General features: G+C 46.9%; 4 protein-coding genes and 1 long non-coding RNA gene across 15 annotated transcripts; 2 read left to right on the forward strand and 3 right to left on the reverse strand.

The window, feature by feature from the left end:
- Nucleotides 5-4,121, reverse strand: LOC8084083 (cysteine-rich receptor-like protein kinase 6). Its single transcript, XM_002462924.2, has 7 exons — nucleotides 3,144-4,121; nucleotides 1,971-2,105; nucleotides 1,537-1,667; nucleotides 1,258-1,468; nucleotides 932-1,169; nucleotides 615-765; nucleotides 5-529 (listed from the first exon to the last, which is right to left on the reverse strand). Exons 1-7 carry the CDS (start codon nucleotides 3,994-3,996, stop codon nucleotides 185-187), a joined length of 2,064 nt encoding a protein of 687 aa, XP_002462969.1. The 5' UTR covers nucleotides 3,997-4,121; the 3' UTR covers nucleotides 5-184.
- Nucleotides 10,477-13,167, reverse strand: LOC8084084 (glucan endo-1,3-beta-glucosidase 13). The gene is made up of 4 exons (XM_002462925.2): nucleotides 11,520-13,167; nucleotides 11,187-11,450; nucleotides 10,844-11,098; nucleotides 10,477-10,670 (listed from the first exon to the last, which is right to left on the reverse strand). The coding sequence occupies exons 1-4, from the start codon at nucleotides 12,949-12,951 to the stop codon at nucleotides 10,636-10,638; spliced, it is 1,986 nt and encodes a 661-aa protein (XP_002462970.1). The 5' UTR covers nucleotides 12,952-13,167; the 3' UTR covers nucleotides 10,477-10,635.
- LOC110432166 lies at nucleotides 15,043-18,002 on the forward strand. Its single transcript, XM_021452112.1, has 4 exons — nucleotides 15,043-15,692; nucleotides 16,332-16,603; nucleotides 17,269-17,373; nucleotides 17,764-18,002. Exons 1-4 carry the CDS (start codon nucleotides 15,596-15,598, stop codon nucleotides 17,860-17,862), a joined length of 573 nt encoding a protein of 190 aa, XP_021307787.1. The 5' UTR covers nucleotides 15,043-15,595; the 3' UTR covers nucleotides 17,863-18,002.
- On the reverse strand, nucleotides 18,220-21,345 carry LOC8084085 (cysteine-rich receptor-like protein kinase 10). Of its 11 annotated transcripts, none has more exons than XM_021452105.1 (7): nucleotides 20,356-21,342; nucleotides 20,112-20,243; nucleotides 19,876-20,000; nucleotides 19,563-19,776; nucleotides 19,027-19,261; nucleotides 18,787-18,934; nucleotides 18,220-18,693 (listed from the first exon to the last, which is right to left on the reverse strand). In XM_021452105.1, exons 1-7 carry the CDS (start codon nucleotides 21,221-21,223, stop codon nucleotides 18,352-18,354), a joined length of 2,064 nt encoding a protein of 687 aa, XP_021307780.1. In that variant the 5' UTR covers nucleotides 21,224-21,342; the 3' UTR covers nucleotides 18,220-18,351. The 11 variants fall into 11 exon arrangements, with proteins under 11 accessions (XP_021307780.1, XP_021307779.1, XP_021307781.1 ...); XM_021452104.1 differs by having other exon boundaries at nucleotides 20,100-20,243; nucleotides 20,356-21,339; XM_021452106.1 differs by having other exon boundaries at nucleotides 19,027-19,264; nucleotides 20,100-20,234; nucleotides 20,356-21,337.
- On the forward strand, nucleotides 18,810-19,443 carry LOC110432167. The gene is made up of 2 exons (XR_002449575.1): nucleotides 18,810-18,944; nucleotides 19,037-19,443. It is a non-coding gene; the product is annotated as an uncharacterized LOC110432167 (long non-coding RNA).

A 22,900-nucleotide genomic window follows, 5' to 3' on the forward strand; every position in this document is an offset into this window, starting at 1 on the left:
AAGATAAATATGGCACAATTGGCTCAGATTTGCCAACTGAAATATACGACTTATAATTAGAGGGCCAGTGGAAACATAACTGAAAAGTTAGTAATACAGATGCTAGAGCATTGCCCTATGTTCAGTTTATTCGTACAATAATAATTCAATTGCTCTAGCAAGTGGCAACATGATGCTCCAAGGCTCATCTTGGTTCCAATTCTGTAATTGACACTTCATTAGGTGATAACGCCCCTGACATAACGTTATCGGTGGATTGGGAAGCTGTAGGATATGATTCTGAATAAACAGTTGAGTAGTAACCACTCTTGGGAATGAAAAATACTGGCTTTAGTGGAGCCTGGAGGGAGAAAGTGCTGCCGCTGAGCATGACGTTTACTGTTGACATCATCGGTCTGTCGACCGGGTTATCCTGAACACATAGTAGGCCGATATGGACATATTTCAGCATTTGTTGCGCAGGAGCTTTGCCTCTCAGAGATGGATCCATAACCTCAACAATTGTTCCCATGGTCCAGTGCTCCCAAACCTGTATCAATTTATCAAATGATTTTGTTAGTGTTTTTGAAGCAAATTACTTGTGTAGGGAGTTTTGGGATAGCAGAATGTCTTACAAGACTTAAGAGATCAACAGACTCCTCGATGTTAAAGGAACCACTGCTTTTTCTTCCGGTTAAGATTTCAAGAATCAAGATGCCAAAGCTAAAAACATCGGACTTTATAGAATAGTGGCCACGCATGGCGTACTCGGGTGCCATATACCCACTGCAACATGAAGGGAAATTCATTCTAGTCAAGAATAGAGGCATGGAGGTAGAAAGAGCAAAAGCTAAACAATAAATGGCGCTAAAAAACTGTATTATCTTTGCATGCAAATTTGAAGTAAGTGGGTGGGAGGCATGGTGGCCTCCTAGTTTGGAAGTATACGTACTATGTTCCAACGACGCGACTTGTGACCTCCCGCGATTGATCCCCTCCAAATAGCCTAGCCAGGCCAAAGTCAGAAATCTTAGGAGTATAATCAGAGTCTAAAAGGACATTGCTCGCTTTAAGGTCCCGGTGAATAATCTTCAACTGAGAATCTTCATGAAGATACTGTAATCCTCTAGCAATTCCATCTATTATCTTGACTCTGTTTGCCCAATCTAGCTCCTTGTTTTTCTCAGCATCTGGCAGTTGAACAAGAAACCTCATGTTAGAAATGTTAAATTCTGATACTACTAGTGCTACCGGAAACAGATTGTTACAAAATAGTACCGAAAAGGAGGGTGTCGATGCTTCTATTGGGCATGTATTCATACACAAGCAGTTTCTCATGTTCTTGCAAGCAAACACCAAGAAGCCTAACAAGATTCTTGTGTTGAAGCTTGGCAACCAAAACAAGCTCATTTTTCAGCTCTTGTATTCCTTGCCCTGAACTCTGTGAGAGCCTCTTCACTGCAATTTCTTGACCATCAGGAAGGACGCCCTGCATAAGTGTGACCTTGAGTTGCTGAAAATGAAAATGCTTTATGAATGGCTAGTATGAGTGGCCACCTTATAGACAGCACCAAAACCTCCTTCACCAAGCCTATTGCTCTCAGCAAAGTTACCAGTCGCAGCGCGTAAAGTTGATATATCAAGAAGAAGTGACTCAATGCTTTCCATGTCTCCAGCATTAGTTGAATCTGTCAGAATATATATAATGAAAACACATATGTATGCCCTTTACAATCAATAAAAAGCTACTCCATTCGCTCTGAATTATAAGTCATTCTAGATTTCTAGATACGTAGCTATTGCTACGCACCTAGATATACATTATGTCCAAATACATCATACTAAAAGCTATGATAGAAAATCCAGAACGACTTACAATTTGGAATGGAGGAGTAATATATAATCAAATATCTAGCATTCTTTCAAAGTCAAGTATATATTGGTTCCTCTTGCAAATCTGTTCACGGTTCCAAATTGTCAAGACAACTTACAAGATGGTGTCTGCTCCCTCGCTTGTTTTCTCCTCCTCCAGAAGAAACAGAGACAAACAGTACTGATAGCTAGCACCGCAGCAATTATAGGCAACACAATTGCTAAAGCAATTCCTGTTTTGTTTCTGGTTCTTCCTGTAAACAAAGGCCACAAACTTCAGCGTCAAAGAATGCTGCAAATCTTAGAAACAATTCAACTATAATATGAACCACTTCATACAAAACATATTTTACTGTAATCAAGGTTCTTTTTAAGGTGCATATATAGACTCAAGCACTTGTAGTTGTAGGGGACTTTGGAGTCCAAGCACTAAGAACCTTAGTGGTACTAGGCCCAAAAATTATGGAAATCAACTACTAGTTGAGTAGCAGCATGGTACTTTGCCATATGTTATTTGCAAAAAGTTCCAACAGAAAAATAAAATAAAGATAACTTTACGACAAGTTTTCATCTTTTTTTTGTCCTTTTCCTAATTAGCAGATCATGCAGTGGACCAGGAGATAATTTAAAACACTTAACATTGATTAGTGCCTACTTAATACCCATTGGAAGTGGAACTAACCACATTGCTTTGTAGACTGACAGACATCACTCTATGCTAAATGAAAAGACAAGCGCGCTTGAAATGGAACGGGCAAAGGCAAGGTAACCCATTTTTCTCTTACAAGATTTACACGAAGAGTTGTGTGGTATACATGGTTGTTTTGTTAATGGATAACAAGGCTGTGGTTTTTTATGCTTACTTGTATGTATTGATGCGTTGATGCATAGTATGTATTTCTTTAGAAATATCAACTAAGAAGTCTTCAGCATACTGTAATCGCTGTTCCGGTCAACAAGGTAGTAAAGGATAGCGACGGGACTGCAGTTCAGAGATGTCAAGATCATCAAAGAAAACCGGTGTACACGGTTGTGTCTGCTACCAAATTCTGTTGAAAATATTGTAGCTACCGAAACAGTCGTGCGAAACTAGTATAGTGGGCGATTTTTCTAAAAAAAAAAAGTATAGTGGGCAACAAATGGAGAGAATTTGGGTTGTTTGAGCGTGCGCATGTTTTTCTTCTTTTTCGTGTAATCATGTTCTTCAGACGAACATCCTGTTTTAGAATCTGATTTGAACGCTAAAAACGAACAAAAACTAGGAACTTGTAAATCTGTTGCTGATATCTCACCTGGTGGTGGTGGGGTTGCCGTCGGCGTCCCGTTAAATGGTGTAGTAGGAGATGCCGCCGGTGGCGACGCCGCTGGCAGACGTAGCGAGGGCGATCCGGAGAAGAAAGAATACACCTCGTACCTGAAATTGCACCGCATACCTATAATCCTCCCGCCCTTACTTCCGCTGAGAGACTGTGGTATCGCCGAGATTATGCTCCCAAGGCAGCTCCGGCAGTCGGCGGACGACATGTCCGGCGTGCACTGCGTGAGCCCGTAGATGGTGGGGTTGCTGGCGTCGAAACCCTCTTCCCCCGTGGCAAACCGCGACGAGTTCGCGGACGCGTAGTCGCCGGTGGCGTTGAGGAGCGCGGCGACGGCGGCGTCGAACGCCCGCACCGGCGAGCTCACGCTCTGCGTGTTGGCGAGGATGATGAGATTATCGCCGTTGTCGGTGGTGCTGGCGATGAAGTCCTTGTTGGAGAAGCGGAGGTAGCAGGCGTCGTAGACCACGGCCGCGTCCTTGTCGTAGGGGCAGAGCTGCTGCGCGTCCTGGAACCCCGTGGCGACGCAGGAGCCGCAGGCCGTGGCGTTGGCCGTGTCCCCGCGGCAGAGCGCGAGCGCGTAGACGACGTCCGGGACGGCGCCGACGCTGCCCTCCGCGAAGAGGTTCCCCGCCGAGCGGGACGCGTTCGCGGGGAGCGCCTTGGCGAGGCTCGCGAGGTTGGACTGGTAGGTGCTCTGGGCCGTGTAGTTGCCGGTGTTCCCGCAGACCTGCCACGGCTGCGCAGCGGCCCGCGGCGAGAGGAGGAGGAAGAGGAGGAGGAGGGAGGCGACGGCGAGGAAGAGGAGGTGGCCCGTGGGCGCGGCCATGGCGCTGCGGCTGCTCGTGCGCGGCGAGCAGTGATCGAGGGAGCAGGGCAGTGCCGTGTTTGTCGCAGTCGTTAGGGGATTTGGAACATGGAAATGTGCTTTATCCTGCTGCACACAACTGATAAGGAGAGTGTTTTTTTTTTGGAAAGACCATGAGGACAATCCTTTGACTAGAATGGTAGACATGAGACTGTTCGTCTATTCGAGTTCGTTGGGGCCCGCAGGGGGGGTGACCAGGTGGATGACCTGCGGGGCCCACGGGCTCACCGTGTCAATTGCCAGGGGCGGTGGTGGGTGCCTGGTGCAGCATCAGCATCGCTGTATCAGGCTATCAGCGTCCAGGTCCAGGCATTCATCAGGGTGCGAACGCTGCACGTACAGTCTGGAGAAAACAGGACACTTGGGAAGAAAAAATCGTGAGATGGGTCCTGAAGGAACTTGACCAACAGTCAACGAAGACCCGTAGTTCTCTTTCCAACAATGTTCTAAACCTTTTTGAAAAGGTAGAAAAATTTGTAGAAGTATATACTTTCGGATCGGGCTTATACTCTCTAGGGGTGTTTTGGTTCTCTCCCGGAGCTGTCTGACCAAGCAGCGCTACTAGCCCTCTCTCTCGCGCGCGGATAACACTTTAGACCATCTTCTTGAAACGTTGAAGGCCCCATCCCATAATGTATAATCGATTAGTTGGTTAAATTAAAGGCTAAAATTTAGATCATCTTTAAATTATTTATATGCTCTAATAAACTAATATAATGTACTTTTTATCGTATTGGCTAAACCGTAGATAACACTTTAGACCATCTTCTTGAAACGTTAAGAGCTAAACTAGTCTAAAGTTTAATGTTTAAACTTTAGATTACAAGATCAAAAAGAGCCTAAGCTTGCTTGCTTCACTCAATCAATCGCTCACTCTATAGCGTGTTTGGTTCCTATTCTAAACTTGGCTAGCTCTTGCTAAGGGCAACTTCATCACTGTCCATACTTAAGCCCCATAGTTAAATATTAGTGCTTAGGATAAAAACATAACTCCAGCATAATGCTTACTAAAGACTCCAAATTTAGGTGAGCATGCAAATCCTCTCCTAGACTGCTTAGCTTGAAGCCCCCATCCCACGGTCGTGACAGTTGCTCCTACCGCTCGTAGGGAAGCACGTCCACAATTCGCCTGGTCATGTCTGGTAGCTCCAGCGACGACCTCCAGCGTGTCTTGCTCTCTCCTTCCCCGCATGGCCAGATCCACAGAGGACATGGACGACAGGCTCGATAGTGGGCGCATCTACGACCCCATCTCGAACTTCGGCGGTGTGTCTCCCTTTATCCTCTAACAAGCGGGAGCAACCCTAGCCATAGAGGTTGCAGTCCCTGCTGTCCACCACGCAGGAGCGGCCCTCCGTCAAATCCGCAAAGGACCTACCTTGCTGGGGAGGAGGTGGCGGGCATCCCTGACATGCGTGATAGGCCGAGTGATAGGCGAATGTAGGCCTAGCTCCGAAGGTAGAGAAGAACAAGAAAGAGGATGGCGAGCAATCCCGTTTGTCAGTGTCTAGCGGAATGGATTTGAGGGCCCAAATTTAAATGATGTTGTTAGAGGGAAAGTAAAAAAGTTGGGCTAACAAAAGTAATGTCACTCAAATTAAATTAGAGGTCTTGATTTTTGTGGAAAGTAAAAAAGTTGGGCTAACAAAAGTAATATCACTCAAATTAAATTAGAGGTCTTGATTTTTGTGGAAAGTAAAAAAGTTGGGCTAACAAAAGTAATATCACTCAAATTAAATTAGAGGTCTTGATTTTTGTGCTCATACTAGAGTATCTTTAAGACCTTGTGTTGGATCTTATGGTCTAAAATTTAGTTGCCTATTAAATTTTGCATCACTTTAGCATTGGGCCGCTTTGCCTACTATCGATGGGCTTTTCTGTACAGCAACAGCCCAACGGCCCAAACAACCTCAAATAACAGGCCCAATATTATGCTATTTGCTCTAGGAAAAAGTCTACTTTTTCTCTCTCAACATTTACGAAAATCCACTTTTCCTCCCTCGTCTCCAAAGATGGGCAAACCACCTCCCTCGACTTTTTAAACCATGTATTTTACCTCATTGGAGCGGTTTCGAAGGCGGTTTTACTACAGTGAATGATGGTTTTGCTACAGTGACAGTGGTTTTGTCTTTTTTTAATTATTTCGACTGAATCTTTGAAAAATCATAATAAATCATAGAAAATTTATAAAATAGAAAATCTAATTTTGTTGGACTCCACATAAGTATATGTACACAATGAACATATAATATGGTATGTTTTAGTACAAAGTTTTTGCTATAAAGGTTTTATTTTTATCTTTTTTTATTGTGGCTAAATCTTTGAAAAATCATAGTAAATTACAGAAAAATCATAAAATAGAAAATCTATTTTTGCTATACTCCACATGAGCATATCTACACGGTAAATATATAATAGGTATGCTTTAGTATAATTTTTTTTAGCTTTAAATCTATGCTTTTCTGTAATTAATTGAAATAATTCATAGTTGCCGCTTCTATGATTATTTTGTCGGACTAAAGCATACTCATATTATGTGTTCATTGTGCATATATAGTCATGTAGAGTCCAATAAAATTAGATTTCTATTTTATATTTTTTCTATGATTTACTATAATTTTTTAAATATTCAGCCAAATAAATAAAAAATACAAAACCTTTATAGCAAAAGCTTTATACTAAAGTATATCATATTGTATGTTTACTATATAATATAGATATATATACATATACCCATATGTCCGGACTCTGGAGATCATTGCTATACTAAAGCATACCATACAAAACCTTTATAGCAAAAACTTTGCAAATAGCAGGCCGGGAATAGGTACAGCACCTTACTAAGGCTATCTCCAACAGCGCTCACGCAAATAGAGTACCCATTCTATATTTGGGTCATACACAGTAAAGGACTCAGCTACCTAAATTTTTGGCTTCTCCAACGGCCAACACAAAAAGAAAACCCAAAACCCACCTCGCGGAGCTTGCCCCGTCTCCTGGCTGAGCTCGGCTCTATCTTCTCACCAACCAGCGAGCACCTCTGGCCGAGCGCCCACATCCACAGGCCCCCACTGGCGCTGCGGTCTCCGGCTCGCCATCGTGGAGGCGCGGTCCTGGACTAGTAGCAGCTCACTGCCATCGGTGAAGATGGTGGCGGTCCCAAAGACCCGGACTAGCAGCAGCAGCTCGTGAGCGCTGCCATGTCCTTCGCCGACGAGCTCTTCCACCATGCCAGATATGCCGTGTCTGCCTCGCCGCCACGCCCTGCTCCGCGCTCCTCGTCGCGTCGTCGGTCGCTCGTCGTCATGTCAGCGTCTGCCCGCCGTGGATTCGGCTGCGGCTCCTCGTCGCGGGCTCGCCGAGCTGAGCCGGCCGCGCCCCATCGCGGGCAACGCCTTGCCGCGGGCCCACCACTACGGACGCTGTTGATTTGCGTCGTCCCTCTCGGTGACACATTTTTGCTTTCCGTGTCGGCAGCTACGCAAAATGCATCTTCTCTTTGCCTTCTCTGTTGGAGCTCGTTCTTGGGACGCAAAACACTGTGAAGACCTATTTTTTGGATTTAGGTCACGCCGTTGGAGACAGTCTAAGCCACCATTACACTTTTTAATCTACCCCTACGTCCGGAGATCATTGTATATACATATAAGTCTTCTGATTAATAGGCGTAGAGCACGAGCCAACACCAGTTCTGTGATCGACCAGCCTCGCTAGGGGCATCTCCAACACCAACAGCATTTGGATAGCATGAGTGAGCAGTGGCAGAACCGGGAAACAGACGTCCTAGACAATAACAATATCGGCAATCGGAAGCAGCAGAACCAAAGTTCCCAGTTGATACAAAGTGAGCAAGGTCTTTCATGGGGCAGGTCCAAGATGGCACGATATCTCCTTGTCCTGACGACAAGGCGGCAGACTTGCCACCATCGTCCCGCTTCACCGGTGGCCATCTGACCAAGCACTCTTTGCCGTCCTCTGAGATGCATGTACCCAACACAGCACTGAAGGTCAGCTTGTTATCTATCATGCTGGCCGTTGATGACGTGGTGTGGGTCGGCGAGGGCGCGGCCGGCGTCAATGGGGCGGGGGAATTGCACGAACACGAAGCCACGGGGGCAGCCGGTGAATCGGTCCTTGGGTTGGCAGACGTCGGACACCTCTCCGTAGCGGCAGAAGTGGCGGCCGATGTCGGCGTCACTGGTGCCAGGGGCGATGCCGGCGACAAAAAGCCTGCCATTAATCTCGAGCAGCTTCATCACGCACGCCGGCGACTTAGAGGTGGCGCGTTTGCTTGTCAGCTTGTGCACTGTAAGCAAAATCGCAGAGGGGATCGGTGTCAGAATCCGCAAATCACCCTTGGGACGATTATTCCTGAAAGCTATCTAGCTGTATATTGAAATATGTAAACACAATCCTATAACTTATGGGTTGATGGATAGGTAAGAAAATTGCATGCATGCAAGCAACTTGGCCAGAAAGCGAGGCGAAGAAATCAGATCAGACCATCTCTTTATGGGCGGCCCTAGCAGGAAGAGCTAGCATGCATAGACAGAACGTGTGGTTTTGCGCGCTGATACGAAGAGCAAGGTATGGGAGAGGGAGAGCACCTCGCCGTCGTAGGACACAGGGGAATCGTCGACGTGCGATTTACGACGGGAAGAAAGAGTCGCGGCTCCGTTGAGGTGTCAAAGTCGGAGAAGGCGGACGGGGGACTCTCGATCGGGATCGGAATCGCGCACGGTGTGTTTTATGACGCTGGGATCGCGATCGATCGGGCACATCCTCCGTGTCCGTGTATGTTTCTTCTCGTTTGTCCTTAGCTTTCCCTTCCAAAAAAGCGATCACGTTTGCTTTTCGCGACCTTTTTTTTACGGGAAAAAAAGCACACTGTCATATTTCAACATTACACACGCGTCTCAACCATCATCAGAGACGCGTAAAATCTGCATAACCTGTTATGTCTGATGAGTGATGAGACGTACGTCCTCTGTTCTAAATTATAAGTCATTCCAAGAATCTTGGAGAGTCAAAGTTTTTCAAGTTTGACCAAATTTATATAGCAAAATATCAATATTTTTGGTACCAACCAAGTATCATTACATTCTTTGTTAGTTATATTTTCATAGTGTACCTATTTTATGACATAAATCTTTATATTTCTCTCTATATTTTTGGTCAACCTTAAAAATACTTTGACTCTCCAAGATTCTTGGAATGACTTATAATTTAGAACGGAGGCAGTAATGCATCTGTGATAACTCTTATCGTAGACACAAAGACAAAACACATAGAGACGTGTCTATACACGTCTTTGATAACATATTGGGGACGCGTTTTATTTTTGCCTCACTAATTTGGGTGATTTTCGATTTCTATTTGATGTTTTGGCATAGTATCAGGGGCTGGGTTGGGTTAGTGTTACACCGATATCTTCGAGTGGGCTACCTAAAGCGACTCTACAACGTCGTTCACACTACTATAGGTCTACAACAGTCTTTATCCTAGGCGTTCAAAAAACATTTTAGGAGACACAGGGTTGGGCTTCTCTTAGAGGGCGGACACCCTATAGACCAGGTAATTTGATCATACTGTCTGCCTTATCTTATAAAAAAAGATGATTTGGCTAACTCCCTCTTATATGTGTTTTCTTTTTCTATGAATAGTTAGAGGCATGATATCCGTAGGGATTAGTCATGTACCAAACCCGAAGCAAAGGAAAAAAACCTCCTTTTTTGGCCCCAAATGCAGACAAATCTGAATCAAACTATAGAATGTTCTTTGGCGAAAACACATGTTTGAGAAGGGAAAGGAGGGAATGGGAAATCAAGGCAGAGGGGATGAAGAGTTTGGTGCATAGAATTTCATAAAAATCGCCCAATTTTTCAGAAACTTTTGGAATATATCTAACTATATTACGGTGGGAACACCTGTGTAAGTCTTTATCTACACAGGTGGACACTAACCCGCCTCTGTAAGCTTTTTTTAAAAAAAACAGCAAGCCCATCCACAAGGCTTACTGAGCTCATCGGCACGCCACCACCATCGTTGGATCCGGGCGCTGTTACCGTAGCTCGCCAATTTCAAGCTCCACAACTGCCACGAGCCTCCGCCGACGCGAGCTGCCCCCATTGTCATAGAATCCATCGTCGAGGTGTGTGTGGACCCCCGCCACCGTTGGGGCGCGAGCAGCCCCCGCTGCCGTTGGATCTGCCGTAGGGCGCGTGCGTGCCTTCAACACCGGGGCATGAGCAGCCCCTGCCGCCGAGGTGAGAGCGGCTTTGCGGTAACAAGCAATCCGGCTTGTAACTCGATCACCTAGTGCCACATGTTGCAATCTCTCAATGCAACAGACTAGCTAGCGGACACTCACTCGCAATATTCGCTAGTTTGGAGAGAGGAGTATTACTGCCCTCTAAAATTCCATGGTCTACATACATTCTATTGCAGAAGGAAATTTGTAATTGCTGCACTTTATTCTCTAGTTCCATGATACAGTGAGGAACTGGAACTTTATTGATATTGGTAGTATAGTATGATACAGTTTTATACTTTTATTTCGACATCCCGGATGCTGAGATGTGTCCCCATCGTTCCTTCGGTTCATGCCCTCGATGGGAGCATGCAGTTTCCGATCTCTGCAGGAAACAATGAGAGCAAACATTATTATCTCATCCTCTATTGGGTGCACAGAATCTTATCTTAATTATTAGTATTCGTCATGGCTAGAATTTTTTATTTGCGTAACTCTCTTCAAACAAAAAGTGTCATCTAATTTAATTTGGAATGGAGGGAACTTGGAATAACTCACTTGGCGCCTGGTAGACGACGGAGGCAGCGCCGGCGAAGTCGCAGGTGCCGCTGGCCCGGCCATTGCGCTGGTAGTAGCTGTTGAAGGCATGCGAGGCGTGCGCGGCCTTGGTGTCCGGCTGGAAGCACGTGGCACCGGGCTGGATGGCGCTGCAGTCCGCGCCGTGGCCGCACGCGTAGTCCAGTGCCGCCTGCAGCCGCGCGTCCCCGACGGCCGCGTTCGCCACGCACCAGCTCGACTTGGCGTCGCAGGCGCCTATATATATGTATCTCTCGGTGAATTAAGCCGCCCGCCATGGACAAATTAAAATACCGTGCAAATATATTATGTGGCACTTAATTACCGGCTGGTTGCTGGTAGACAACGGAAGCAGCGCCGGCGAAGTCGCACGTCCCGCTTGCCCGGCCCTTGCGCTGGTAGTAGTCGTTGAACGCGTACGAGGCGTGGGCGGCCTTGGTGTCCGGCGCGAAGCACGTCGCGCCGGGCTGGATGGCGCCGCAGTCCGCGCCGTGTCCGCATGCGTAGTCCAGAGCCGCCTGCAGCCGCGCGTCACCGACTGCCGTGTTCGCCACACACCAGCTCATCGCCTTTGCCGCGTTGCAGGTGTCTGCGAGAAGGCGAAGAATACATATAAAGCGTGTGCCCATTTCTAATGGTGAAAAGAAAATAAACCCACCGGCTGGCGCCTGGTAGACGACGTTGGCGGCACCGGCGAAGTCACAAGTCCCGCTGGCCCGGCCGTTCTTCTGGTAGTAATCGTTGAATGCATAGGAGGCATGGGCAAGCTTGGTGTTGGGTTCGTAGCACGCCGCGCCGGGCTGGATGGCGCTGCAGTCCGCGCCGTGGCCGCACGCATAGTCCAGCGCCGTCTGCAGCCGTGAGTCCCCGACGGCCGCGTTCGCCACGCACCAGCTCGCCTTCGCGCCACCACCGCCGCCGCCGCCGTGGAAGTCGAATTCGTACACCTTCTGCTCGTTCGGGTAGAACAGCCCGAAGTTCTGCTCGATGTCGTCCGGCCCGTCGCCTTTCTGGTTCTCATTGAAAAGCGCGAAGATGTAGACGTCCATGTCCGCGTCGGGCCGGTGCGGGGTGCCCGTTTTGCCGGACAGCACGCGGTTGATGACGTTGTTGACGTACGCATGGGCATTGGCTACCGACGCAACGGGGTACCCGTCGCCGTCGTCGTCCCCGGCCATCAAATGCCTCCGTCCTCCGCGTGGCGGCCGCCGCCCAGTTTTGGGTTTTCCGGCCGACGGATGCCCAGTCTCCCCAACATGTGCTTTCAGACTGGTGAACCCCAGGTCATCCATGGCATAGTACGTGGCGTCGAGCTGGGCGTCCAGGAGGCTGTAGTACGTGACGCCGCCGCCGTCGTTGTCGTCGTCGTCGTCGAGCGTGAGGCCGGCCGTATCGTCGTCGTCGTCGTCGACACGCACGCCGGGGTTCGAGTTCCCCAGGGCGTAGTCGAGGGAGATTTGGTCGGGATGCTCGGCGTACGCCAAGTAGGGGTAGATGTTGATGGTGAGGTAGGAGCCCGTCCTCTCCAGGAACCCTAGCATGGGCTTCATCACGCTCTGCGCGATGTCGTCCCGGAACCTGCCCGACGACGGCGGGTACGAGTCCGTGACCGCCGAGAAGGCGACGGGGGTGGACACCTTGACGGCGTCGGCGAGGCCGAGCTGCGCCAGCGCGTCGTGCACGTTGGTCATGGCGGCGACGAGGTCCGCGTTCAGGTCCGGCCTGGAGTCGAACACCTCGTTGCCCACGGAGACGCCGTGGATGCGCGTGGCCGGGTAGAACGCCGCCACGTTGCTCCGCGCCCACCGGAGCGCGTAGGACGGGTCGGAGGCCGCGGCGGCGAGCTCCTCGTTGGGCAGCATCACCAGCACCTTGATGCCCGTGTTGGCCAGCGACGCCAGCACCTTGGGGTTGGCGTCGTACAGCCTCACCATGGTGATGCCGTTCTGCTTGAGCAGCTGCACCACCGACGCCGGGTCCGGCAGGTCGTACGCCACCCTACCGTAGTTCACGCCCACCTCGCCGGCGGCCTCTGCTGCACGGAGGAGGAGTAGCGGCAATGCCGCCCCGAGGAAGTGAGCCAGCGCCATGATAGGCTAGCTAGCTGCTGAGTGCGTTGTCCTGAGTGTGTGACGACGATGACACATGAACGGAACCAGAGGGTGAGTGGGAATTTATAGTCACAAGGTCCAGGCGCTGCATGCACGGTGGTGGGTCCCGCCGCAGCCGGCGGCGGCGATGCAAGTGAGCCTGACCTGTGTGGGTGTGGCACGACCGCACCATGCATTTCCACGAGCTAGTGCAGGTGCGAGGCCTGCTTAAGGGCACCTCAACTTGAAAGCTGTTTTTTTTAGAAAATAGCTTCATGAATAATTTTTTAGATGAAGCTGAGCTGTTTTCGAAAAAAGTGTTTGGCAAAATAGCTTGACCAACTACTTCATACATAGTTGAGAGAGAGAAATGAGGGAGAAGCTGCAATAAGCTACTTTTTTCCAGCTTCATCCAACTTATGTCTTTGTGAGAGGAGGAAATAAGTGTTTGGCAAAAAAAACAGCTCACAACAGCTCATGAAGCTGGGCCTGTTTGGTACAGCTCACAACAACTTCATAAGCTGTTGTGAGCTGTTTTTTTTGTCAAACACTTATTTTCAAAACAGCTTTATGGGTGAAGTTGTTTTTCTCCTCCTCTCACAAAGACATAAGTTGGATGAAGCTGGAAAAAAGCAACTTATTGCAGCTTCTCCCTCATTTCTCTCTCTCAACTATGCATGAAGTAGTTTGTGAAGCTATTTTGCCAAACACCTTTTTTAAAACAGCTTAGCTTCATCTAGAAAGTCACTCATAAAGCTATTTTCTAAAAAAACAGCTTTACTAGTGAAGTTGAGCTGTGACAAACAAGCCTATGTCACGAGTCCACTACTCCTAACCGAACTCCTGGACTATCTTGACTAGAAAAACCTGAATACTCTCGCCAAACTCCTAACCGAACTCCTGGACTATCTTGACTAGAAAAACCTGAATACTCTCGCCAAAAAAAATAAAAATAAAAAATCTGAACACCTGATGACCCGCAGCCCGCGGACAGGGACAGCCTTCAAGGCCACGAGCAACTTGGAAATCACACACCGCGGACAGGAACCCTGCCCAACCCACTTTGACGTGAGTGATCCCCGTACCGTCCAGCCCACTTCGGCTTCAGCTCACCCGCAGGCCGGCCCGTCACTTGCAGCATAAAATAAAATAAAAACTGAAGGCAACCACATTTGCATTGAACATTTTGACACGTGCTTGACCTAGGAGTGATGAAATTTAGGTTTATATATAATATAAATACGTCTATCTTATATTCGTAGATGTGATTTCTTAGGTGGTTTTATCCTTCTTTAAGATAAGATAATATCTTTCTTCCTCTCGCGCCATCCACTACCGCACTAATGAGGAAGAAGATGAGATAATGTGTAGGGACGAAAGTTCCAAATTATAAGTCATTCCAAGAATTTAGAAGATTCAACGCATTTTCAAGTTTGACAAAAAAATATAGAGAGAAATATAAAGATTTATGTCATAAAATAGGTACACTATGAAAATATAACTAACAAAGAATCTAATGATACTTGGTTGTTACAAAAAATGTTATTATTTTGCTAGGTCAAACTTGAAAAACTTCGACTCTCTAAGATTCTTGGAATGACTTATAATTTGGGATATATAATGTATGGTTTGGGGGAAAATCCACTTACCACTTCCATTGCCACAATTTTATTTGGAATAAAAAAATAAATCACGAAGACCAGTTAGGAAAAAACAATATCTGGTATGTCCACATGTTGAAAAAGGAGCAATTCGACTAGTAACATTAGGAAAAAAAAATGCACGTCCTGACGACCATCACCCACCACAAAGACAAGGTACATGGAGTATTTCCAGACACCAACATTTTCTATTAAAGCATGCATTTCCTAGAACTCCCGATCCACAACATCTAATCTTAGATATTCACTCTATTAGTACACACACTAACTTATGATTTTGAACAGGATGTTATTTTTCTATATTAACTTTTGTGAATTTTGTATTCAATATTTAAACTTCTAAATCTTCTGCAACTAAAAAGATTGGTGCGACAAAAAGATTCGTCCTGCCTGCCTCCCCCGTGCGATTCCGCAGCGCCGGCAAGTGAGGCCTCCTCCACGCGCGCGAGCTCCCACATCCTGCAATCACGGTCACGAGATCACCTCCACCAATCACGCTCGACCTTCCCTTCCCCGGTGGACGCGCCCCGCGCCGCAGCGAGCCCGACCGCGCGCACTCCGGTGGAGGCGCCCCGCGCCGGCGCTCGCTCACGCGGACCCCGGTGGACGCGCCCCGCGCCCCCCGCCCACAGCGAGCCCGCTGTCCGAGCGCGCCCCGCGCGGACCCCGGTGAACGCTCGCCCGCGCGGACCCCGGTGGACGCCGCCCGCAGCGAGCCCGCTGCCCGAGCGGCAACGCCGGTGCCCGCTCGCCCGCGCGCACCAGCGACCGGACGCGCCTATCTCCGGTGGCCAAGCGCCCGCGCCGCGCCCGCGCCGATCTCCGGTGGCCGTGTTCGCGAAGCTGGACGTGGCGGAGATCCAACTCGGGGCCGGGCTGGTCTGCCGCGCGTGGCACCGCCTCGCGGCCTCCGACCCCACGCTGTGGCGCCGCGTCGACATGACCTACCAGGGGACCAGCTGCAGACCGAGGAGGTCGAGGCCATGGCGCGCGCCGCCGTCGACCGCTCCGCGGGCACCATGGAGGCTTCGGGGCCGAGACCTTCGTCAATGACGAGCTCCTACGCTACATCTCTCAGAGGTCGGGGAAGCTTTACCCACTCCGTTTGCATTTCTTTTCTGTTAAATGATTGATTGATGGAGACACAGGTTCTAGCGAATTCGTGGCTCCCACTGTGCGTGATTACTGCAACCAATTTCTCATTTTGGGGAGACGTTTGAGCAGAATGTTGCACCTCAAGCTACACTTGGAGCAGAATGTTGAGGAAATGTTTAATCTTTCTGTATTTCTTTAGAGCATTCCTAGCGAAACGTACGATTCCACCTCAAGCTAAATTTAGCACTGGAGTGTTGGTCTTCCTTCGTCTGCCTATTTGTGTAGAGGATTCAGTTACTTAGGATAACATGTTGTGAGTAGTTTTATCAGTCTAGAGCTCGGCTTGGTGCTCCAAAGGAACCGTGAGTCAGTTGCAATTAGATCTTTTGGGATTAGGCAGAATTCGCTATTCATGTGCTATTTAATAAGATATAGAAATTGAATATCTTTGACTTGGAAACTTATGTCTTTCCAAAATTTTGTCTCAAAAGGAAGAATTAACAGTTCTTCAATAAACTTGTAGGGTCCATGGTGTCTCTCAAAAACCTTTCACTTGTAGTTGAAGCATTGGCCATTGTTGCTGGAATGAGTCCAAATATTGTTAGCTGGTGAACTTTTCTGCAGGACGTAGGCCACCGCGGAAGGGCGCAGGCTGGGCGTTGGGAGGCCGTTCGTCCCCTCCCCCATCCCACAGAAGCACATCTGCAACTACCCTGCATCGTCCTAGGAAGCGCATCCACCCACGGCAGCGACGAGGTGAGCCTCGACGATCCAAGCCAGCAGAGCACGTCACTAACGGATGGGAATGGTTGATTGGAAGCGAGCCACAAATGGAGATGAGAAGATGTACAAGATGGGGACAAGTTCATTCCTGGCAACTGCGTGGTCGAGGAGAGGTAGCTCAACTATGCAATACTTTTTTCTTGCTCGCTCCGGCCTAGGACGAGGCGGGGCGACGCCTTTGCGGCTCTGGCTCCTGGCTCCAACGCACAGGCGGCCAGGAAGCGCTGCTGCCGCCGATCTAGCTGTTGAAGACATGTCAGTTTCCATGTAGGAAATTGAAAATTGGTGTGTACCAAAAGGTTAGCCATGACAATATAGGTAGCTCAAAGATCTTTCAATACCTGAACATCTCTTGCGCAAAAAAAGTACTTGAACTCTACCTGATATGTGAGTGTACTTTTCTCAAGCTTAGCATAGATGTTATTCCAATTTCGTTATTTAGAACTGAGTTGTTTGATAACTTGGTGAAGTAGAATTCATCAGTAATATAGTTTTTAGTGGGTGTAGATGATGTCAAATAATCCTTCAGTTGCAGTTAAGGTTTAGTGTATAACATAACTAGATCATTATTTTACTTGTTAATAAAAATAGAGTACTTGTTTTTTTTAAAAAAAAAATAGAACCAGTGAATTACAGTACAAGTAATGATTAATTCTTACTAGCTAAGTGTTTTTTGATGCAGCAATGTTATCATATTCAGTTTGTTATCTGCCATTATTTCTGTGAGAATTGTCTACCTTATATTTGCTCAATAAGATGAAGTTCTGTCTTTTTGCAGGGTCTATCTTTGCATAATAGTTGTTTTCCTTTGAGCGATACTCTGTCAATGAGTCTTCTGAAGTACGTAAGAACATCTACTGATGGCACTCGCACGGTACTGAAGGTATAGTGTATAACATCTACTATTTGTGACAACTAATGTTTCTCAATGATTTATTATTTTAGAAAAAAAATAAAAATCATCATCCAATGTATAACAAGTTTGTGCTTAAATTATCCGGGTATTATTCGTTCCCGTTGCAACATGCGGACTATGATAGGATTTTAGGTCATCCGACTCAAATGTCGAATGCTTGCTAATTAATTATCATCACAACTATTCAAACTTTTAATTTTGTTATAAACAAAGAAAATAATTAACAAGAAAGAGGGTGTCTAAGGATCCGTGTGATTAGACATGATCCACTGACTTTTTGTTTTTAATCATGTCATTCGCGTGCCATTTTACTTTAGTTTTGAGCATTGAAAGGTTTTCATGACTTTGGCTTCCCAGTTGCGAGATGGATTCCATCGTTGCGTCGCTCAACAGAAAGAGGGTACAGAGATGCGGCAGAACTTATTTGTGAATTTACACATACACTCGAATGTGTGACAGGATCATACGAAGATGTGGCAGAACTATTTGTGGATTTATTGGCGTATGAAAGAAATAGATATCGGAGATTTCTTCCTACCGATATTAAACATTATCTTAGCTATATCAAAAAAAAGTCTATAAAGTAGAGTTCATAAGCCTGCGACACCGTGCTCTCCATAATTGTGTTTGATTTTAAAAACTTTGCTTTATTAAGATAATGTCACTTTAAAATTGGTATTTATATTTTATAATATTATTATCTTATCATGCGATCCACGTATTTTAAATACAAAATGTTAGATATCCCGTAGCAACGCACGGGCATACTACCTAGTGTTTCTGTATGAAAAAAGTTTGATCTACATTTTCTAGTTCGTTCACTATCATTTAGTACTGCAGTTCTGAACAAAAATAAATGTCAAAGTAATTCACATTCTCATTGGTATATATATGCACTCCACATTATTGTCTTGGGGAGATTGATAATTGATATGTATCATCAGCTTATCTAGGATATGGATCAGTGAGTGTGACCTCGTTCACTGTGATACCTTCTTGGAAGATCACATCAGACTGGTCATAACCACAAAAGTGTTCCTCATACGGCTGAGAAACAACAGGTGAGGCTCTCCCAAAGAAAAACGCAGGCTGTGCCGGTGCCTGAAGCTCCATGCTGTCCCTTGTCAACATGGAAACGACGGATGAAATGTCAGGCCTGTCGTCAGGATCAGACTGGACGCAGAGCAGCCCAATTTGGATGCATCTTAGCGCTTGGGTTCGAGAGAATCCATCGAGGGTTTGGTCAACGAACTGCGACGCCATCCCTTGTATCCAGCATTTCCATACCTGCAAGATGTTGGCCACAAGTTTGTCAGTTGAAACTTCAGTTCCAGTGATGAGATGATGTGGATTTCTGCAGTGCAAAACGAGGTTACATACATCGCTCAGGAGATTCACGGTATCGCAGTCATTAAAACTGGTGTTCCTTCTCCGAGTTACAATTTCAAGCACTAGCACACCAAAGCTGAAAATGTCGATTTTTGGTGATACACTTCCGTGTATTGCGTACTCTGGAGCCATGTAACCACTGCAGGCACGTAAGTGATGATCAGTTAGGCGCATTTGATACCTTCAATATATATTTGAAAAATTTAATACTTGAATGATCAGAGAGAGTACTATGTTCCAGCAACCGTAGCTGTTTTGGTCTGCGTATGGTCTCCCAGCAGCCTTGCTAGTCCGAAGTCTGAAATCTTTGGATCCGCGTTCTCATCAAGCAGGATGTTGTTGGCTTTCAGGTCTCGATGAATGATCCTAATTCTTGAATCCTCATGAAGGTACATTATTCCCTTGGCAATGCCAACAATGATGTTGTACTGCTGATCCCAACTTAGCTTATTTCCCGTTTCAGTGTCTTCTGGACGAAATGATAAGTTATGTTAGACGGTTTTGCAAGGCAGAACTAGATGAGGTAGCATGCCTACTTTTTATCTGCTAGCCTTACATATGGACCAGAGGTAATTTGTTTGCAGGAAGTGCAACAGTGAATAAGTCTATCACTGAACATGATGCCCCTAACGTGAATGATTTATACTATCAGATCTTTGGAACATTGGCATGTGTTGTTTTTATCTTTAACCACCATCCTACAGTGCCGAGTTTTATGCACATACAAAAAAGTATATATAAAGGTGCCAATGAAGTAGAGAAGATACCAAACAGAAAGTTGTCGAGGCTTCCGTTCTTGATGTATTCATAAACAAGCATCTTCTGGTTCTGATGCACGCAAAACCCGTGCAACCTGACAAGGTTCTTATGCTGAAGCGTTGCCAATACCTGCAATTCATTATGTAGCTGCAGCAGTCCATGTCCAGTAGCACTGTCTAAAAGTTTCTTTACTGCTACTTCTTGCCCGTCTGGGAGCTTTCCCTGCCAGAGTCTTTCATCAGAATTTGACAAGAGAGCAGTACTTGCAGTTGATTCATACAAGTCTTTATTCCCAAAATTAGGGATAATAAGATATACAACCTTGTATACAATGCCGAAACCACCTTCGCCGATCTTAAGGTCCTCTGAGAAGTTTTCAGTTGCTTCTTGCAGTGTAAAAAAGTCAAAGACGGTGCACTTCGCTCTGCCAATTTTCTCCAACGCTGCTGTGTGTTGTATTAGCATATATATAAGACATGTCAATGTGCGGAAGAATAATGAAGAATTCCAGTTCTTGAACAGGCAGTAGTTATGCTACTATTTACAGCGACAGCTACCATTCTTTTCGGCAATCTTTCTCCTGAAGCGAACCAGAGCGACACCTGAAAATAGCATTACCAACGCGACGAAACCAGCGACCCCGGCGGCGATTCCTGCTGCTCTCCTCCTCCTCCTCCTCCCTGCAAGCACTAATGGAGACCCGTGACAAAAACTAACTTGAGGCAGTAGTAGAAGATCGGCGATTCTCACACAACTCAGAGAGATTTTCCTGCAGGAAAACAAGCCAGGACGGGAAGCTACCTGCTCCGTTCTTTGGAGTAACAACTGAGGGCACAGCCGTTGGTGCAGGCGCCGGCGCCGGCGCCGCGAGGTGCAGCATCGCAGGGCCCGCGTAGAACGGACTCACGCTGTACCTCAAGTTACACCACACACCAAGCGATCTCCCCGCGGGCTTCCCGTCCAGGAACCCCGGCATCGACGCGACGAGGCTCCCAAGGCAGCCCCGGCACTGCACCACCGTCATGTCCGGCACGCACTGCGCCAGCCCGTAGATTTTCGGGTAGTGCTCGGCGTCGAAGTCCTCCACGCCCGTCGCGAAATACTTCCTGGCGGAGGAGGAGTTGCTGCTGCTGCTTGCCGCGGTCACACTCACACTCACAGCGCGGTCGACCGTGGCGTTCATGAGCGCCGCGACGGCGGCGTCAAACCAGGCCGCGGGAACCGTGAGGTTGTCCGAGTCCCACGACGACACGGCGTAGGGCGAGTTCACGCCGGGGAAGTCCAGGAACTGCTGGTCTGAGAAGCGAACGACGCAGGCGTCCTGGTAGACGGTGACGTCCTTGCTGCTCGGGCAGTCCTGCTGCGCGCCGGGGAACGCGTCGGCGACGCACGCGCGGCAGGCTGGTGCGTCCGTGTCGCCGCGGCACAGCGCCAGCGCGGAGATCTGGTTAGGCAACGCACCAACGGTGCCCGTGGCGAAGCCGGCCGGCGTGGCCGAGGCGTTGGCGGGGAGCGCCGCGGCAACGAGCTGGAGGTTGGCTTGGTAGGTGCCGTTGGCCGCGTAGGTGCCGCCTGCACATGTCGAGGACCGGTACGGTTGGGCCGCGGTGAGCGGCAGAACGACGGCGAGTACGGCGGCAACGGCGACAATAGAGTGGGCACCAACCATTGTTTGCTGCAGAAATGAGTCTCCTCTGAGCTGCCTGGGACCGTCGGTCCGTTGCTTGTGTGGGTTATACCTTGTTTTAACGATTTTGGAAAGTATTTCGTGTGGCTTTGACTAGTCAGCAGACCTTCGCCCGTCATTAAAGACGCCAGGTCATTGCCAAAAAAGATTGATTAACAAACATTCGTCTTTACTTGTTTGACCTAGTTTGCAGCCACATGCAGTCCACATTTCACATGTATGCCAAGATATATTTATCACTGACCATCCAAAATCTGATCTTGTTAAAACTGTTTGGTAAGGGCCTGTTTAGTTCGCCATCCAAAAAATTTTTATCCATCCCATCGAATCTTTGGACACATGCATCAAACATTAAATGTAGATAAAAAAATAAACTAATTACACAGTTTGGTTGAAAATCACGAGACGAATCTTTTAAGCCTAGTTAGTCCATGATTAGCCTTAAGTGCTACAGTAACCCACATGTGCTAATGACAGATTAATTATACTTAATAGATTCGTCTTGCAGTTTCCTGACGAGTTATGTAATTTGTTTTTTTTATTAGTTTCTAAAAACCCCTCCCAACATTCTTCCGACATATCCGATGTGACATCCAAAAAATTTTCATCTTCAATCTAAACAGGCCCTAAAAATCATAGACCACCCAGTCTTGTGAAGCCTTTCCAAGAACCTAGCCATAACCAGAAGATGCTTGGTACTAGCTCTAGGAAAAATTCAATTTCTTGATTTGGTAGTATTCGCAAGGAAAACATCTAGAAATTCCTTGACTACTCGAATTTTAGAGACCACATTTACTTGGTTGAGTTTGATTTCTCTATTGGGCTCTGTGGCATTGCTTCATATTTAGTTTCCATCCCATATGTATGCTTTACCTTAAATACTCCCTGCATTCTAGGAATTTTAAAACAAATTAAGGGAGAATATAAAAAACTTATGTGAAATTTGTGCTAAGCAGGATTCTTAAGCTGGTGGAGGAAGGTTCGGGCCATTGTCCCTAGAATTGCAGTAATTCTTGGTGTTCACCATCTGAAATGTTCAAGAACAAGAGTGAGATAAGATACAAACAAAAAGCCTAAGTTTTTAATCCAACCTTTTGTCACAACTATCAGCGTCATAATAATCTCAACATAGTATAACAAATTAATTTTACGAATAGCATACCTATACAAAAGGATTTTGTTGTCCAAAGTCTTTTGAAGAATTTATATGCAACTTATCCGGCACAACCTTTTTTTACATGTTTTGTTGTGGAAAAATTTGTTAACATAAAAAATGTTCATAATATATAGAATAGAAACAGTAGATTATAATATGAAAAAAAACATGAAAAGGCAAACAAAAGAGAAGCACAAAAAAAAGGTGAAAAGTACTGCAAGGACACTGGACCATGATCGTTGACGGACCGTTAGCGAACGATCTTGAAACAGGAATTGGGGAACGGGCAACCCATTCACATGGAAGCGTTTAGGTGAGGAATGTTCGCCCAGAGCTGCTGATAGAACGGGCATTTCACGTCAAAAGTGGTCAACAATCGTCTCTAAATTCCATAAATGTCATACGCGTCCGTATTGACGCATAGATTTTTCTTCTTTTTGAACAAAGCAAAGAGTTCCATTTCGAGAGCACGACAGCGGCAAGGACCACCGAAAGATTCCGTT

The sequence above is a fragment of the Sorghum bicolor genome, chromosome 2 (assembly GCF_000003195.3).
Source record: "Sorghum bicolor cultivar BTx623 chromosome 2, Sorghum_bicolor_NCBIv3, whole genome shotgun sequence".
Lineage (NCBI taxonomy): Eukaryota > Viridiplantae > Streptophyta > Magnoliopsida > Poales > Poaceae > Sorghum > Sorghum bicolor.

Bases quoted from the DNA above. Each gene is read 5' to 3' on its own strand.
- LOC8084083 (XM_002462924.2), bottom strand. From the start codon at position 3,996: ATGGCCGCGCCCACGGGCCACCTCCTCTTCCTCGCCGTCGCCTCCCTC. The intron at 2,106-3,143 runs GTGAGATATCAG...CTTTGTTTACAG, and splicing joins GGCAACCCCACCACCACCAG to GAAGAACCAGAAACAAAACA. The intron at 766-931 runs GTACGTATACTT...TTCATGTTGCAG, and splicing joins AGTCGCGTCGTTGGAACATA to TGGGTATATGGCACCCGAGT.
- LOC8084084 (XM_002462925.2), bottom strand. From the start codon at position 12,951: ATGGCGCTGGCTCACTTCCTCGGGGCGGCATTGCCGCTACTCCTCCTC. The intron at 11,099-11,186 runs GTAATTAAGTGC...ACATATATATAG, and splicing joins TGTCTACCAGCAACCAGCCG to GCGCCTGCGACGCCAAGTCG. The intron at 10,671-10,843 runs GTGAGTTATTCC...TGTTTCCTGCAG, and splicing joins CGTCGTCTACCAGGCGCCAA to AGATCGGAAACTGCATGCTC.
- LOC110432166 (XM_021452112.1), top strand. From the start codon at position 15,596: ATGGCGCGCGCCGCCGTCGACCGCTCCGCGGGCACCATGGAGGCTTCG. The intron at 15,693-16,331 runs GTCGGGGAAGCT...ACTTTTCTGCAG, and splicing joins CTACGCTACATCTCTCAGAG to GACGTAGGCCACCGCGGAAG. The intron at 16,604-17,268 runs GTAGCTCAACTA...GTCTTTTTGCAG, and splicing joins AACTGCGTGGTCGAGGAGAG to GGTCTATCTTTGCATAATAG.
- LOC8084085 (XM_021452096.1), bottom strand. From the start codon at position 21,223: ATGGTTGGTGCCCACTCTATTGTCGCCGTTGCCGCCGTACTCGCCGTC. The intron at 19,777-19,875 runs GTTGTATATCTT...AGACTCTGGCAG, and splicing joins GTTTCGGCATTGTATACAAG to GGAAAGCTCCCAGACGGGCA. The intron at 19,265-19,562 runs GTATCTTCTCTA...CATTTCGTCCAG, and splicing joins CCTCGACAACTTTCTGTTTG to AAGACACTGAAACGGGAAAT.